This window comes from Parambassis ranga, chromosome 13 (assembly GCF_900634625.1).
Source record: "Parambassis ranga chromosome 13, fParRan2.1, whole genome shotgun sequence".
NCBI classification, from domain to species: Eukaryota; Metazoa; Chordata; class Actinopteri; family Ambassidae; genus Parambassis; species Parambassis ranga.
Window position 1 is genome coordinate 19,643,457 of NC_041033.1, and position 18,122 is coordinate 19,661,578.

The following is an 18,122-nucleotide window of genomic DNA, read 5'->3' on the forward strand; positions in this document are numbered from 1 at the left end:
CAGGGTGCAATCTCCTCTGGGCTTCATATGTAATGGGTCAAAACCTTTGATAGAAAGTGACAACTGTCAGGAAGGCGGGACAAGAAAGAAGAAAGAAACAGAGAGCATGTTTTCACTGTTGAATGACCACTGGAATCACTTCTAATCAGTTTGACTGCTGCAAATCTGGTTTGTGATTCTGCTTCAAATCTTAAAGAGACAGTGCAGAATGTTTTCATACAAATGACGACACGTGCATTTAAGCCATTGAATTTTCCAGGCACAATGATGTAACACACCAGGAGAAATGTGCAGACCTGAGTGGTTGATCATGTGTATTTGGCCATACCTTAGCCTTTGGCCACTTAGGCCCCGTTCACACTGGAGAAAGTTAATCCAGCTAGAGTAGGATCAGGGCTCTAGACTAACTTTTTGCACTGGTTGCACTGGTGCGCCTAACTTTTTTCTTAGGTCCACCAGCACAAAAATTAGGTGCACTGCATCACACTTAATCTGTATATTTTTGTATGCATCAGTACATTTTGTACATATGAATAGGCTTAATAATCACATATCATCTTAAAATGAATTTGGACCTTGTATAATGAACACAGTTAAATAAAAAGTATTTTAAGTACTGATAAAGTACTGATAGTACTCCTTCAAATTATGGACAAACTAGCCAACAAGTCTGCATGTCAGAAATCCATGATGAAGATTCAAAGTTCATACAGCACTCTTCAGTTCCCTGTTTGCTTTCTCTCTGTATTTTCTGGCTGTCACTCCTCACTTATCTATCTGCCAATGTGAATTAAAAATGATTAAAATTACATACACCATTATTTATTTAATAGTTGTGATTGAGATATATATTTTGTTTTCTTCAACACGTTTCTAATGCAGCTACAGTATCTCTTCTCTCATCTTCCTCACCTCTTCCTCTCTGCCTCTGTCTCCTCTCTTTCTAAAGCTGAGCTCCAGCCGACAGACCTTTCATTCTGTCTGTTACAGTTTTAGCTGTATGCAGATATCATACTGGCAGACAATGGTCCACTATAGCAGGATAATAACAATACTTTTTAAATGGGCGTTCGTCATGTAACCATGTTCTATAACTCCTTAAAACCAGCTGACTGCTGTCAGTCAGTGACTCAGCCTTCATGGATGAACCTCACAGGTCAGATAACACTGTCCGTCAGACCTGTTGTTCAGTCTGTTATGATGCTACGAGCACATCACGCCCCCTCCCTGAACATTACCGTTATCGTCAGTCATTCAGGTCAACAGCAAATTAGCAAAACCTGCATAGTAGCAACAAATCCTGCTCCTCCGCTGCATGTTCACCTGAACTGCGGTTTCTGCAGCGAAACGTCTTTAATACCTGTCTGTCTGTGTGCGCGCTGCGCGCTGCAGTGAGAGGGCCGTACGAGTTTTGCACACACTTTTCAAAAAGTTCGTTTCAGCCCGGAAACAAGGGGGAACAGATCTCTCTGTTCTCGTGGACTGGAGTATGGAACAAGCTTTAGCGCACATCATCAGCTCTGTGCAGCATATGTCCGTGTTCTTCTTCTGGATTTCCTGCGGTCTCTGCTGACCGCAGCAGACACGTTTTAAAAGATACACACACACGCAGGGTCCCGCCCTTCACGGTCTCTGATTGGTTTAGACCACGATATGAGCCTAATGTGTGTCTGTTGTTGGACCACGGGGAATGTATCTCCCTCTAACAGCTGGTCGTACCGGTGCGACCTCTGATATTTTTTGGTTGCACCTTTGAGAAATTAGGTCGCATTTACGACCAAAATGGTCGCACTCTAGAGCCCTGAGGATTGTATCTGGATAGTCTTTAAGCTGGATACGTTCAGACCTATTTTCAAATCTGGCTATCACACACGCATGTCCGCACTCAATCCGGCTTAATCCGGCTTGTTTGCTGTCCTCCAAACCGCTAGGTGGCGCCTCGTAATATACAGTCTGTTCAGGCCGTGGTAGGACCGCGTGTGTGCATGCGTCGTGCGTTTTTTTGTCCCGTTTTGCTTGTTCCTTCGTTTTTTTTCCAGTTTAAAAAGCAGTTTATTTCTTTGTAGCCCTGTGGAAAATACACCGTCATAGTTCAACGGTTGTTTACATACGGCTTTTGTACACGACCCGGACACTGTCCCCTTGAACCGGAAGTATTTTGTCGCTAGCCGGATTCTAGCCGGATTCGCTAGCTGCATTTGCGTTCAGACCTGAGCCACATTTGAGCCAATCCGACTAGATCCACCTCCAAGAGGTGGATTGAAATCAAGCTGGTTCTCCTTGTGCACAATGGCCATCTTTAGTCTCTGGGCTGATTGGCATGCACTCGTGGTGTTTAAACAGATGCCAAAACTGTTTCCAGTCCATGGTTTCAGAGAACAAATCTTGGCTGTATTGCATCAAATATTTGATTTGACTGTTGATCACATGGTTCTTATGCTGCCTCCTCCTGTTTCTGTACTTCTGTTCTCTCCTCACACATGTGATATATTGACCTCTGACCCCTTTGAAAAGGACCGAACAGTGAGTGCCTAGAGGTGACAAACTATTAGCAACTCTTTAACAACAGAAACCTGGTGAGTTTGTGTATTTAATTTTGGTGCCAGACAAAAGTTCTGCACTGTAGCTCTTAAGTTTGCTTCTATTCCAAGTGAAACGATCTTTAAATGTCAAGAAAAGTGTAAAGAATTGGTCAGTTTCAGGAGGAGGGCAGCTCATCTGTTTACACAGGAGCTAGTGTCTGGTCTGAGTAAACTGACACAGGTCTCTGTGGGAGGCAGCGAGCACGCTCTAGTAGAGATCAGCTGGAAGAAATAATGAGCAGAGAGGGCCTTTTAAAGTTCATGTTGTGCTTTGTCAGTAAAAAAAAGAGTTGTTAGTTTAGGTGTGGAAAAAAAATCATTCATCAGTCAGAATGTTGATGCTTACTGAATAAAGTAACACCATAAGGCACTAAAGTAAGCAGTAGATTTTTTTTCACACAGCTTGCACACACACACATTTTGGAATGTGCGTCCTGCAGTACTTAAGCTATGCTGGCTAACAAACTGTGAATCTTTTTGTTTTTGATGCTGCCTTCAAAGGTGACCACAATTCAACAGTGCCTGAAAACAAACAGCAAATGAGTAGAACTGGTTTCCTTGTTAAAAGATCTGGAAACAGTTTCATGTCTTTCCTCTTTTTCCTTTTTCAGACGGACTTTTTCAGAACCACTCCCGGCTGCAGACGCCCCCTCTCCCACTTTCCCACTCTCACTCGCCCAATCATCAGCACCATGCAGCCTCCATTAACTCCTTGAACAGGGGCAACTACACACCGCGGACAAACCCGAGTCCTGCCCCCACTGACAGCTCTGTTCCTCCTGAGGGTCCTGCTAGTGGTCAAGACTCTGGCAGCGCACAGGACAACTGGCTGCTCAACAGTAACATCCCCCTGGAAACAAGGTACTGTCTGACCTGTCTCCCTGAATATATATATATATATTGACATGTTGGCATCTGTGAGGAGCAGCTTGAGCCGGTGCCATTGAACTCCGCTTTTTTCATGCTGTCTGCATCATATTGAATTACCACAGTGCTAACAAGGAGCAAAGCAATAAAATGGGAAATATCCTGCTAGGGGCAAAGGCCTACATTTGAGATGAACATGATTCTGTGGTAAACAAGAGAAAAGTGCTGCTTTTGGGCGTCTAATATTAGCAGTCCTGACAGTGGAAGCTATCGAGTTTAAACAGCAGAGTAATTATAATCACGTTGGATAATTCAAAATTACATTCAGGCTCCCGTGAGCAGGCTTCATAGCGCCTCCACTTCAGCCCCGAGTTTTATTTATTTCATATTAATCAGCATTCAATTCCCCAGCTCATTTCTCAATAGGAGGCCCTTGTGTGAAGTAGATCTGTCAAGTGTTATTGTAACAAAGGGAATATCTGTTGGTATTTCTTTGGCTGGTCTCATTGTGAGGCAGCATCAAATCATGATCTCAACCTTCTAAATGATCACATTACTCTGCTAACTTCTCACCATCATTAGGTTGCCTGCAGAGAAAATGTGTCAATTACCTAAGTAAAGTAGACCACTTGCATTCACACGGATGTGCAGTGATGCATCTTTTGTTACTTTACTTTGTGGTTGTCGTCTGCCTTTGTGTGTCGTCATTATCACAGAGATTCCTCAAAACTAAAATATCTTGTTTATGTATTACATTGTTAAAAAATATATTTTTACATAACACCCACTAAGAGAATTGGGTTGTCTCCAGCCCCTATTTCAATGCTTCACATTTATGTAATTCTCTGTATGGCTGCTGCTGGTTAGTGTTAGCCGTGGTTTCTCTGGTAGCTTTCAAGCTATCATTGCAGCTTTACTACCTGACAGAGTTATATTTGCTATAATCACGGGATATCTCCCCATTATCCCATCTATCACACATCTGTTGACTAAAGAAATCAATAATTTTATACAACTGTTAATTTGTAATGACATTTACAGACATAATCCTGCCCATTGATCAGTTCTGCAAAGCATTTCTTCAGGAATAATTTTATTATAGGCTACTTTTTTCATCTTCACTATAAATATAGAACAAGTACAGAGTGTTCAATTTATCCTATGTACACCTGGTGCTGTTAACACATTGTAGGGACAGAGAGTGAGAGACAGCTCTGACCTCTGACAGGTGGCGTCTTGTCGTATGTGATGTAGGAAACGCACACTAAGGCAGACAATCATCAATAACCATCTTGTTAAGCTGTTAGCCGAGCACTGATCAGGCTGTTTTTCACTGTGCAGTCACCCCAGACTGTGATAAGGGCTGTGAAATGCACATATATATACTCTGTTTACCATTTTAGACCCCCAATCACTTACAGTTCTATCACAGCAACTTGCCATGTAATTATCTGTGGTGAAGCTGCTTATTAACATTGTTAAAAAAAACAGACATATTTTTACTAAAAATATTATTGCACAAAAATGAAGAATAATAAAATAAATCTTGCATTCAGTTTAAATGAAACTGGCTTTGACAGGAATGTGGCTAACAGCTAATTTTTGCATGGCTAAACAACCGGCTATATGAACAGACTTATTGTCTCTTCTTTCAGTTTTTGTGAGACGGTTCAGTCAACAGGAAAATGAGAATCAATTTCAGCGGGTGGAAGGACAGTTAGTTGTATAATGAATGATTACACATCATCCAGCTCCAGTTAATCCTGCACAGGTACTCCCTGTGGAGCTGAACAGATGGCGAGGAGAGGTAGGAGCGCTACCGAAACCACACATTTAGTCTTTGTAACCTATTGTCTCGGAAATCTGAACATCAAAGTTTTAATAATAAAACTGAAACCATTAGTAGTATCCACATGGACCCTGCAATATTAAAAGACACTTTTGCTAAGTTAATAGCATTAATATGGCCCTCTCTCGTCACTTCTGTAAAATTTAACGTGCTCTGATAAATCCTCTGCTGGTAGACCTTATCCCGCTCTGCCACTGGAGAGCTGCCAGCAGTTGGTTGGCCCCGTCCAACTTCACCATTTTTCTTTAGAGCTTCTGCCAAGCATCACACTCTTCATTAAAAAGTTGCATTCTTCTCCAGAACACACGCCTGTGAGACTATGAACAGACTTCACTGCTGGCCTCAAAAGGGCAAGGATCAAAAACAGGGCTTTTCTCTCGCCTTACAGAACGTGTTCAGCCTGCCCATTGCATGTGGACAGTTCATTTCTCCATTGCATTGCTTCAGTGTTTCCTTATGGAACAGAGCTCATCATCGGGGGCGGGGTTGGTTTCCTATAGAAAAACTTTAGAAGTAACTGAACATGTGTTTGTAAATCTTTTACAGGTTCATTTGTGCTTAGACATTAAGTTAAGGTTTTGTTATTTGTAAATGATGCATTGTTTTCTTCCAACCACAACCTTTAAAGGAGCCAGAATACTCTAATGTTTATCAGAGAAGAGCAGGACGCTTGCAGAGAAGGGCAGGGCTCATACAAAACAAGGTATGGCAGTGTCCAAACAAGGGGATCGAGAGAGCTAGATGTTATTTGTCTTACACCTTCGTAGAAGTAGTTCCATAAGGGCCTTGGTTTGTTTGTCCCATGCTGTCCATCTCGATCTCCATTCATCACTTGTTGTTGATGTTGCTTGGTGATCACATACTGTAATTGGCCTTTTTTGTGGTTGTTTCTTGCACGCACATCTCACACTAGCTTCATTATCCATCTTTCCACTTGTGTGTAGAAACATAGCAAAGCAGACATTCCTAGAGACTTTACAGGACAACCTCATTGAGATGGACATTCTGGCATCAGCACGCCACGATGCCGCGTTCAACGACGGGTATGTTGCATGTTTGCTATCTGTCACAATCTGCTTTGCCATGAGCACAATTGACGCCTGTGTTGTTTTTCCATCAAACATCCTCTGTTTTGAAACGCTGTCAATCATCAGTGTATGTCTCCTGCAGTGCTTGAGTCCTTGCTGTGCTTGTCCTTTCCTGTTTAATACAACTAACAGTTTTGCATTGCGTCACATGGTCGGCTCGTATTGTATTTTTTGATTAATGTGAAAAATGACCGCTTTGTCATATCTTCTATTGCTAGAAGAGGACATGTCAGAGATTTGTTCTGATATTTATAAATAAAATATGGTCTCCGTGACTTTCCACATCATACATTGTAATGTGACATTCAATCACGCCCGTGTCACTGTCGCTCTGGAGCTTCTTGTAAACTTGTCAGTAAAATGGCCTTGACAACAGCGACTCTCTGATGGGCTGATCATACGGCGCTTGGACATCTACTATAGCTCTACACATGTTTTTCTTAGATAGCCAGCCATGTTCTTCAAGGACGAATACATTTGCTCAAGTCTGCGCTGCTACCTTATATACTGCATCTCTCCTGTGGACAGCCTTGACACATGGTTACAGGGAATTACTTTTCCCACACTGGCATGAATTCGTAAACAAGAGCCAGCTGTTGTCACTAGTCCCGTAAATTACATTTAATATCGAGTCACAGTTTTACCTCAGTATGCCTTTAGTAATCTAACAGAAGCATGACAGTGCTGACTGTGCTCGGAATTAGTGGAAGGGACTGCACTTACTGTACTATAACAGACATCCGTGCTCCTGTTCAGACTAACAAGACAACGTGTTTTTCTCAGGCACTTCCTGTTCAAACCAGGTGGAACATCACCAATGTATTGCACAACTTCACCAGGATACCCTTTGACCTCCAGCACGGTGTACTCGCCTCCTCCTCGCCCATTGCCTCGGAACACCTTCTCTCGACCTGCCTTCAGCCTGAAGAAACCCTACAAGCACTGCAACTGGAAATGTGCTGCTCTCAGTGCGATCCTCATCTCAGTAACTCTGCTGCTCTTATTAGCCTACTTCATTGGTGAGTCACCTCTGACACTCCTCTACACTGCTTCTACCAATTCACCCCTTTTCTCAGCCCCACCCACTCATTTAAATGCAGACACAGGATGAGTCTGTGCTGTATTGTGTTCCTTCTATCCTATCCTCTGTGCCTTATATGACCACAGTTATATAGGGACTCTCGGATTGACACCTCGGCCACACGACTCATCCAAAGAAACATTATCATTCATAGATTGGGTTGGCTGAAGCTGCAGATGGGCAATCCTGTGTCTTGCTCTCATGAATAGGGTAGAAATAAATTAAAAAGACATCAGCCATCACACGAGAGAGGACTGGACTGCAAATTTAGAAATATTCATCCTATTTGATTTGAGATTCCCTGACCAGCATTCCCAGGTCCCATCTGGCTAAGAACTATCAGCTACGTTATGCTATTAAATCAGTTCTGCTCATTTTGACTGCTGTCACATCCTGAAGGATTGATATTCATATCTGATCATTCTGTCTCCTACTTATCTGCCTGATCTTTATGCAAAAGTGTTTACACAGCATTCCATGCAAGGAAACACATTTGATGAAGCAAGGGAAAGTTGGAAGTAGGGCTATATTAATATCTTTTTTTCATATTACAGAAGATTTATTGATTTTAATCTTTGTTTATCCTGTGCTCGTGAACAGAGTGCTGTCCTAGGCTTAACTAAAGTGTTTGCCCATGGCCTCTGGTGGAGAAAGTGTTGTTGCTGGAGCCTCATTAATATTTGTGTGGTACAGCCTGTTTCCAAAACACTGGAGGTGGCTTCTCCACTGATTCACTTTCATTGTCAGTCATCATGCTGGTCAGGAGATCTGTTGCTGCTGCTGCTGCTGTTATTGTTGTTGAGCAAAAGCATCTTCTTCAGCTGCATCACAATCTTGTCTTGTGTTTTGCTGCTCAGACTCAGAACCACTCCCTCTTCAGAATATATACACTTTCCAGGATCATATAGAGATTGATTGTATTCACCATATTTACTGACAACCATGTAGACTGCTAGCACAACAATCCTGCATTTGAAATGCCAGTGCTTCTGTAGTTTACCTCCTCCTGCGCCGTGTCTTGTCATACAGAGGGAGGAGGAGGATAGGAACCAGAAAATGAGGTTGCTTAAGTTTGTTGCTTTCTAGCTGGGGTATAGGAGCAAGTCAGTCTGCTACTTTTAGGTTTTAGGAGACATTTTTATAAACCTTTAGCAGCATGCTGGTCATTTCCAAATCACTGAGGTAACATGAGCTTACCTCTCTTTGGTGCTATGTTGTTGTTTTCAGGGCTGGTGCCGGCCATGTTGTTCCTGGCAAAGCTCAGCCATGTAACAGTGACAGATAGAGCACTGCAGCTGCTGGGATTTGAAAAGAAATTCAAGATCTCACCCAGCACTCTTGTAGCATGTAGGTGGATTTCACAAGGAGCTGCTGTGATTGTGTTTCGCCATATGCCTCTGCTCAGCTGTTTGTTACAAATGTGTTTGTTTTCTTGTGTGGTCTCACAATGCATGTCTGCATTATTCCTCATTCTAAATAAGTAGCTGCTCTGCCAACAATGAAAACATTCTTCATTAGAATTCCACCTAAAACAAGTGTTCCAAACAGGTTAGCTCCCAATAGGGTTCCAGCGCTACTGCCAGTGACAGTAAAATACACATCAACAACAATGTAATCAGGTAGAGTTAGTCAGGTAGGTCAAGCACATTTAAAATCAGCTTTCACAAGTTTGTGGTTCTGCTGATTCACACACACACTTCTCTTTAATACACTGTTCCCATTTACTAAACACATCAGATTGACTGTGAATACCTGTTTAACATGTACATGTTCAGACTGTTGAAAACAGCCTCACAGTAAAAAACCAGAGACCATGTAGGTAGGAAATAAAAGAGAGATAAAATCATTTTTAATTCTTCCTACACTGAAGGCAAAACCAACTAAAATCTGATTATTCTTTTTGTCATCAGTGCCAGCTTCAGTCTGAATTAAACAGAAGAATCAACTGGTTGCTGCTTGTGATGATTTTCTACTCTGATCTCAGTTTGACGGTGGCTGTGATGAAAGTCTGGTTCGGCTTGTTTTAGCATCAGCAGTGTGGTTTGGCTGCAGAGGTAGAGATACATTAGGCTATGTGTCTTCTGTTTGGGACCTGGCATACCGCCAAACAGCCCCATCAGCCTGATGGTGCATAATCAAACTATGTAATTATCCCCTGCAAAACTCCGACCATCTCCCGATGCACCACAAGTAAACATGTTGGAGACCAAACCTCACCCTACGATCGGAATTTCCAATCAAGAACGAGAGCCGTATTTAATTAAAGGCTGATGAGAAAATACATTTAATTTCAAGTGCAATTAATTATTGAGGCCTGTAATTGGGAACTCTGGGTGAGAGATCTAATGAACCCAATTATGCCTCGTGACAGATGTTTTGACTTTTAGCACGGTTTTTCCACAGCTGTGTAAATTGCCACATTTTGAAGTGCAAAAAGGTCGGGAGTTTAAGATGGCACTGTTTTCTCTGTGGTCGCTCACTCATTAGCACATTTGTTATATGCACCTCATTTTAAGGTCATCAGTATCCTCCTGTGCTCACTTCCATTCACCCTGGGTATGCAGCCAAGGACAAAGAGGATGGGCACACAGCAAAATTTTCACTCTGTGATCGTCCAACCCAGAAAAAGTGTCAGTGCAGCTCAGACGTTATGAGTTATTGATATTGCTTTAAATTTAAGAAATTGCTATAGATCAGAATCTTTCAAGAACAAAAACTTTTCTTTCAATAATCTACTTTTAATGCCAAATGGCCTTTTGTCTGCTCTCAGTGAAACTCCCACTCCAGCACTGGACTGATAATATATTGCTTGTACTGTAGAATAACGTGATTTTGATTAAATGTTACAGTTTTTAGCATAGATTTGATTTTCTGACTGTGATGAACAGGTGAATTTTGGCTAAAAAAAAAACAACAGCATGTGTTTCAAACCCACCAACAGGTTTTGGGGCTCACAGGATCAAAATGGAGATCAGAGAATATGAGTGTGATGTTTCCATTTTCCCCCCCAGCACGGATGTTGCAAAAATTAATTTACACCAGACGCCTAATGGTCTGATTCTGACTGATGTAAATACATTAGCTCGGCTATGATCTTGGAGAGAAGAGTGTACTGCTAATTTTATACGTCTGAAACTTGGCATTTGGTGTGCCAGTCTGTTGGCGGGGTGTTACTTTTTTAGCAGTGCTTTGTTCTGAAAAGCAGCATGATATAGTGATTGAATATTTGGTGCTAAAATAGAAGTGTGACTGTAATTTTCTCCAACATTATACCTGAAAATTGGAGGTGGATGCTTCATTTACATGCAGAGCCTTAAAATAAAGAAGTACGTGCATTTCATAAGGATTCTAAAGAGAGATTTAGAGACTTGTCTCCTTTGATATGTCACAAAATAAGCTTTTTTTGACCAGTCAGATAAGAATAGATGTTCTTCTCGTTGTAGCTTCCCCTTGAACCGCACACTGGTTGGAAAATGCTGCGATCAGAGGACAGCGGTGCTGTGGCAGATGACCCACAGCAATAAGCTCTGACTTCCTCAGATTGGCTGAGAAGTGCTCTTCTGCAGCACCTCTGTTCCCTAATTGGCACATGGCGCGACCCAACTTCCTGCCAAGAGATAAGTGAAAGGAGGGCACAACATGTGCTCAGGACAAAATGGGCAGTGCTATAAAGTGCAGTACTCTTGACAGGTTCAGTGGCATCACTGGAACACAGACACAGCTTGTCACTGCCAGTGGCCGTCTTATTAGAAGCACCTTGTTATTCCTGCAACCTGTCTTCATTCTGCAGCCACTTGCAGCAGCAGCCGTTTGAGCGTCATTGCACAGTGTTTGCAAAGTCTGAAGAACAAGCAAGACAAAATTAGCAGGCTCTTCTCTGGCTCTGGTCCAATGCCCTGCATATTGTAGATACCACAAAGGCGCTGAAGTAAATCTTTAAGGATGGGGCGGGAGGGGTGGCTCTTCAACCATTTTCCATTAGAGGCCTCAGGGACGGATGGGATGAAGAACTGGGCTCACAAAGACGTGATTACTGGGACACTTGGAACAACACCGTGCCTAGTGACTTTGCCGTCGTTCAGCTACATACACACAGACTCCTTTTTCCACTTTGCCAGTCAATGTACTGCTACAAATCAAAAGGAATGCCTTTCTGTTGCTTACAAAATGACAAACAAAGCCATCTGTCTCTCCTCTGGTCTCCTTACACTGACACAGCCACTTCCAAACGCAGTGGACAGGCACAGAACAGATGCTGGTATTGCAGCTGAACTTTCATCACGTCGGGGAGTGTTTGTGTTTGTTTCTCCTGAGTTAGTCCCGAGTTAATAGCTGAGCCTGGACACAAGAAGCTGCGGCTTTATAGTTGAGAGATTTAATACAATATCCACTGCTTAATGAAGCAAAACAGGTTGTTCAGTTCTTATTTGCCTGTTAATAAAGCAGTCTTTGGTTTTACATTGATAAAGTCAAAAGATTGATCTGTCAGTGTATTAAAGGCTGCAAATCCAGCAGTGCTTTCTTTTGTCCTCTGGAGTTTAACGTCCTTGGTCTAAGACGCTGCTGCCTGGGCTGCACGGGTCCTGATGAAGAATAGAAAAACTCTTTTCACTTACAGAAGATGCTTGAATGGTGATTGGATGAAGCATCGTACAAGAGGAAATGCAAGAAAGTTAGCAATTTTTGCTATAATTAAGAGGAAAATAGCCACATAAATTACACTTTAACTATTTAAAATAAAAAGCTGTTAGCAAACAAGAGGGGGACTAGCTCTGTTTGGAGCACTCAGCTGTGGTTATTATGTTTTTACTTCCTTCCAAGTCATCTCAGTCCAGATAAGTGCGATACTAGGAACGAGCTTCTAAAAGAAGGGGCCGTCTGCGCAGGGTGTGATGGGAAATATTCATATTTTCTTATAAGTAGTCGCAGATTGGCATTATCTCTTCTGTCTGGTCTTTGAATTGCCTGTTGTGACATGACTGTGCTTTATATAAGAGGGAAAAAAATAACAGAATCGAAGAAAACAGCCTTGTACTGGAGAGGTCGTGCTTGCTGCTCTGGTCAGATTATTTCACTCTTTATAATTGAATTGTGTGGTTATTTGCTTGAGGAGCTTAAAAGAAACAACAAAACAATAAAATGGCTACTATATTGAGTTCCTCTGCCTTTTCTGCTGACTGGTGACTTCCAAGTTGCCTTTTGCCTCGCTAAGCTCGTCTTGTCCATTCTCTTATTGGTGATCTGTCATGGTCAAGCCCCTCCTCCTCCTCTGTCCTGTGCTTTGCTGCCATTGTTCCAAAGGACATTTCTTTTGTCGACCTTGTAAAATATCTGCGTGCTTCATCCACCGTGTTCACATTGAAACACCACTGGCATGTCCCTGCTGATGTTTTTTTTTCCCCCTCCTTTGTCCCCAAGTTTGTGCAGGGGAATTCTAAAGGTGGGGTTGACAAGGCAGTGAGGATGTGGATGGTGGTGTGAGACAGATGTTGTCCCGTGGGGTCAGGATAGCATTCATCTTGTGACTGACTGCTCAGCACTTTTCAGAAAATGCCATTAACCATTAAACCGTGTATTGTTCCTTATTTCGTTTACTTCCTGTTTCTTTCATTTCACAGCTGCCACCTTTGGATAATTACACAGGAAAAACAATCTCATAGTTCCTTTAGAGTATTGGGGGTGGATTTCTTCGGTAGATAAAATGCATTTAAAGTATTTTTTTTTAACATAAATCAATCCTGAGGTTTTCTTCTGTTTAATATTTCAGCCATGCACCTTTTTGGATTAAACTGGCACCTGCAGCCCATGCAGAGACAGATGTACCAGCTTTCAGAGGACAATACAAGTGGCCTACCTTTTCCCACAGACCTGAGCTTGCCACCTCTTGGCAACACGGGCTTGGAGATACCAGGGAAAGGAAAAGATGACAGTAAGTGCAATGTGTTTTTATTAAATATGCGAAATATATTTTCTTCATTTGTGTTGTACTATATCAGTGAACGCTGGGCAAAGAGGGAAAAAAGTTTCTCAAATCTTAAAGTTTACAGATGACATTTCAGAGCTCATGCAAGTTATTATTGTGTCATCCAGTTTCACATTGTGTTCGCTGGTCTCCACGGTATGCAAAGAGATCTGCATTGTAATCCTGCAAAAGTTGTTGTAAGTGGGAAAGTGTTATTTGTTCCTGGAGGGAGAAAATGGGACAGCTTAAGGGACTGAGTATCCAGGGGCTGGAGGAGGATTAGCCACTCTGTCCCCTTCAGAACGGATGTGATCCTTTCATCTCCTAGCCTGGGCTGCCTTTCCTGGCAGCCAAAGAAAGCATGTGCTCACCCAACGGTACCAAGTGCTCAACTCAAGGAAAGTTTGCTCTGCTCCATTCTCAAAGCAGACGGGCCCAGATTTAACCATGTGATTTGCCCCTGGTGGACTACAATGGGTAGAAGATGGGGTTATTACCATATAGATGAATCCAGGAGTTGTCTTTTTTCATTTACCAGACAGCAGAGAGTGTGTTTAGCTAACAACAAGCATGAGCTTAGGCCCCTTCACGGCAGACGTTCCTGATAGGAAATCAATAGCCATAGTTTTCTAAATAAGTTTCATTTTGCAGTGCTGTGACTAGAAACAGTGCTGAGCTATCTGATGTTTTATCAAGGTGATGCTAATGCGTACAGTGTTAAAATTCAGCGTCGGTTCTGAGGGTTTCCATCTCAGTGTTCTGCCGAAGTTTAGCTTGCAGAAGAAAAATCATTTATTTAACCATGAGGCCTATTATCACTGGTCTCAGCTTATGATTTATTTAAACAGCCTGATGAGTACGCCATTAATGTGCTGCATAAATACACACCCACCCCAACATGTGGAAAATGTGTTGTAGCATTATGTAAAGCCCAGATCTGGAGAGTGTGTCCTGTCTTCTCTGATATAACCCACTGCCACTGATGGACTTTTGAGAAGACTTCCATCTGGTGCGCCATGTGTAACCTAAAACCATGTCTGCTACCAAGTCCTAGGGGTAGTTTGTATAGATGCCTGCTTTAGCAGACACTGCTGCTAAAATGAGCTCATCTACACGGGCAAACAGATGTTGCCAGTTCCACGGAGTCCAATATAAACTGTATTATAGAGCATATGGACAATCTTTGGCAGTAGATTTGCTAATACCTGTGCGGGTAGTAGCTTTAGACATCCCTATCTACTATAATTGCAATTTTTATTTCATTACTTCTCAGCACAGTTTTGTACTTTATGACATGTCCACACCTTCTGATCAGTCTTCATATTTTATACACATTCAGCAGTGTTTCAGTGGTTTGTATCATAATTTCCTTTTAAATAATAAAAGTAAGCACTATTTCTGTGCCATGCACACATTTTTTCAATTTTAGAATCATAGGGTAATTTAATCAGTGCAGGAGGATCATAGAGAAAAACTATGTATACAATAAGAAATGTGATATTGTAAGTTGAAACAAAACTTGTTGATTCACTATTCCACCGGCGATACACTAGGATAGACTTGATGTAAACTCAGAGCTGCAGTTTTGCCAGCATTAAACTAAGTGAGTCAGGCAGTGTCCAGAACTTTGTTTAGCTCAGCACAAAGCACTCGGCTTCTTGCTGTGCCCCTTCTTCCATGCACAACACTTCATGGCCACAGGCATCAGCCATAACTCTGATGCCTCTCCTTCCTCTCTCTCTGGTTGGAGCAGTCTAGCCCCAGCATTGGCTCATTAGGTCATCTTAGGGGTTCAGAGTGGTGTTATGTGAGGTCACAGGCCATGGCTTTTCTGGTTAACATGCTAAACCTCAATAGATAACTCTCAAATATAATCCACAGATGTCTGTCAGATTTATTCTTCCCTCTCTGTAGATAACTTTTTGTCTTCTGCTCCTTTTCCTATTTTCTATTTGCCATTTCAAAACAAAGCTAGATTTTTGTTTGAGGAACAGACAGGCGTCCAATCAGATGCTTCTCACTTCTGTCCTGTCTCCTCCAGTGGAATTGCTGGCAGTGGTCAGAGAGGGATCATTCATTATATTTTTTCCCCTCTGGCTGTCAGCATTGTGATTGAATATCTGTGATATGGTCAGACTATCATGCTTCAGCAGACTGACTCCCTCTGCCCTCCACACACTGGATTAATGGTGTGATCTCTTTGACCGATTTACTTTGTGTGCAATGCAGGCAAATTGGACAGCTTGTTCCCGGATGACAGCTATATAGATATGGGAGAGATTGACGTGGGGCGCAAGGTCGCACAGCAGATTCCCCCTGGTATCTTCTGGAGATCCCAGGTCTTCATTGATCATCCCATGTACCTGAAGTTTAATGTGTCCCTCAGCAAAGATGCCTTAGTGGGGATTTATGGAAGGAGAGGCCTTCCTCCATCACACACACAGGTGGGAAACAGTTTTTAATAGCATTTTGTTGTGTTTAGTTGAAAGAATAGTTTCTAATGTAAATGTTCTCCTTTGAGTGTGTTTAATAACAAAAATATGACACAGAATGTTTTATTTCTTTAGACAGTGGTGTGACACATTTTGTAATCATGCCTGTATTGTATAAGGACTTTTCCATTCTTCTTCTGCCACAGAATATAAATTGGGATATTGTTTAAAAAATATCTGTCTAACCATGTAGGAGCATGTGGTGAATACAAAACAATTCATACATTTCTCTTTTGTATTATGAATCACTTTCTTTGTTGCAGAAGGGATTTATGGCGAATTTCTTTCAGGTTCAATACCATCGATGAATCACACAAAAATGCGGGGCGCACAGGCCAAGAAAGAGAGTTTTTTTTTTCTTTATGCTAATTTCCCATCTATGTGTAGCACGGAGTGAGATGCGCAGAGTGAGATCATGTTATTAATCATATCTGACTGCCTGCTTCGCAGACTTCAGACGTCTGCTGTAAATGCAACTGCAAATTGTTCATAGCAGTATTTTTGTTTGCACCAACGTCCAGCGCAATTTAGCTTTCAGTCAAAAGATCAGAGTTGCCTCTTTCCTCTATTTTTACTTCAAAGAAAATAATCTAGACTGCAGTATGCAAGCTGCATGTGATTACACTTGGAGTGGCAGATGAGTCAAGATTCCCTTCCATGTGTAGATGAAAATGAAATGTCGTCTCATTGGTATTCATTGACTCAGCACTGATATGAAGCAAATCGTTGCAGATGTTATGTGGTAAACACTAACTTTACGTTTATTCCTCCAGCTTTTTTTTGCCGTTTTTCACACTAATAGTTTTAAACAAGACTTTAATATAAGAAATGCGGCCTATGAAATTATCCCAACCCATCCTGCCAAGATGTGCCAAGACTTAACTCAAGCTCCTCTAGAATGATGAGTTATTCATGCAGACCAAATGATGCTCTGCTCTAAAGAGGGCTGAAAGCACTCAAGTCTCATGTGTCACTCTAATGGCGTGTCTGCGGTCCATCCATCAGTCTTTCTCACTTTCTGTGTGTGTGTCTGCAGTTTGACTTTGTGGAGCTTTTGGATGGGCGGCGGCTCCTGGCCCAAGACATCCACGGTCTGGAAGGGCCTGTGGCTATGCAGCGGAGCCTCGTGCCCATCACCACACACGACACGGGCTTTATCCAATATATGGACTCAGGCATCTGGCACTTGGCCATCTACAACGATGGAAAAGAAACTGAGACTGTCTCCTTCCTCACCACCGCCATAGGTGAGTGCCCTGGGCATGACCCGCTGCTCAAACCTGTAATAGCAATCCATAATCCCTATAATGCCAACCAGCAGCGCTCCATAGCAAACAGCTCAAACTTGGGGCATGAGTCAGAGACACTGGTAGACTTCAATAGCCAAAGAAAGTGCAGGTTAATCAAGGTGAAGCTGAATATTACAAAAATCAGGACATCAGTGCTATCCTGCCATGCCCCTGAGTAGGGCATTGAGAGATCATAATATCCTCATTAGCCTGAGTGTCTTCCAAGCGAATCAGGGGTCCAGCTTCTGGGATCCATTTGCATACAATTCAAAGTATGATTGTACCCTCCTGCTAGTGCCATTTTTGATCACGATTTGCTCCCATTTCCATCTACTCTCCAAGTGGCAAAGATAATTCTCTGCTCTGACTCTAACTCTGCACGGCACGCGCCTGTGTTTCCAACATACGTCCTTCTTTGTGGAGGTGACTTCGTTTTGTACGCGCCTCTTTGTTCTCCCTAAAGCACCTTTGATTAGCACTGCTGTATCAAGCAAGGTGTGAGAGGGCCTGAGGTGTCGACTTTCACAGGGATGGCAGCTGGGAGCTGTTCTCACTTGCTCTTTAATTAAAAGCTCCTGGGCCAGAGTCCATCTGTGACAAGGGCTGTGCCAGGCAGCAGATCGATGAGATGCTGTCCTCAACACCAAGTGGAGACAGGCAAGACATGCACTATGCCCCCCCTGCTGTGCCAACAACAGCTGTAATTCAATACTTAATATATGATATGACACAAGAAAGGGGGAGTCAGGGCAGCGTGTTTACTTTTGGTTATTTCTTCTTGACTGAGTGTGCATGAAGCCCTCCTGTGGTTTGCATCAGAGAAAACACATCTAGATAAGGTATTCTGTGCAGCGGATGGGGTGGGGCAGAGTTAGTCATAGCAAGAAGTCTGCCTCTGTGCATTTGTATTGG

General features: G+C 42.4%; 1 protein-coding gene across 3 annotated transcripts in view; it reads left to right on the forward strand.

Annotated features, from left to right (window-relative positions):
* The window catches only part of tenm4 (teneurin transmembrane protein 4), a 106,950-nt gene that overhangs the window by 28,875 nt on the left and 59,953 nt on the right, over positions 1–18,122 (forward strand). For 2 of the 3 annotated variants that reach the window (XM_028418877.1, XM_028418878.1), the window contains 6 exons: positions 3,194–3,443; positions 6,243–6,341; positions 7,170–7,405; positions 13,235–13,396; positions 15,659–15,873; positions 16,958–17,168. In XM_028418877.1, coding sequence (XP_028274678.1) covers positions 3,194–3,443; positions 6,243–6,341; positions 7,170–7,405; positions 13,235–13,396; positions 15,659–15,873; positions 16,958–17,168 — 1,173 coding nt within the window. The remainder of the gene's footprint in view (positions 1–3,193; positions 3,444–6,242; positions 6,342–7,169; positions 7,406–13,234; positions 13,397–15,658; positions 15,874–16,957; positions 17,169–18,122) is intronic. The other variant, XM_028418879.1, reaches the window with a different exon arrangement.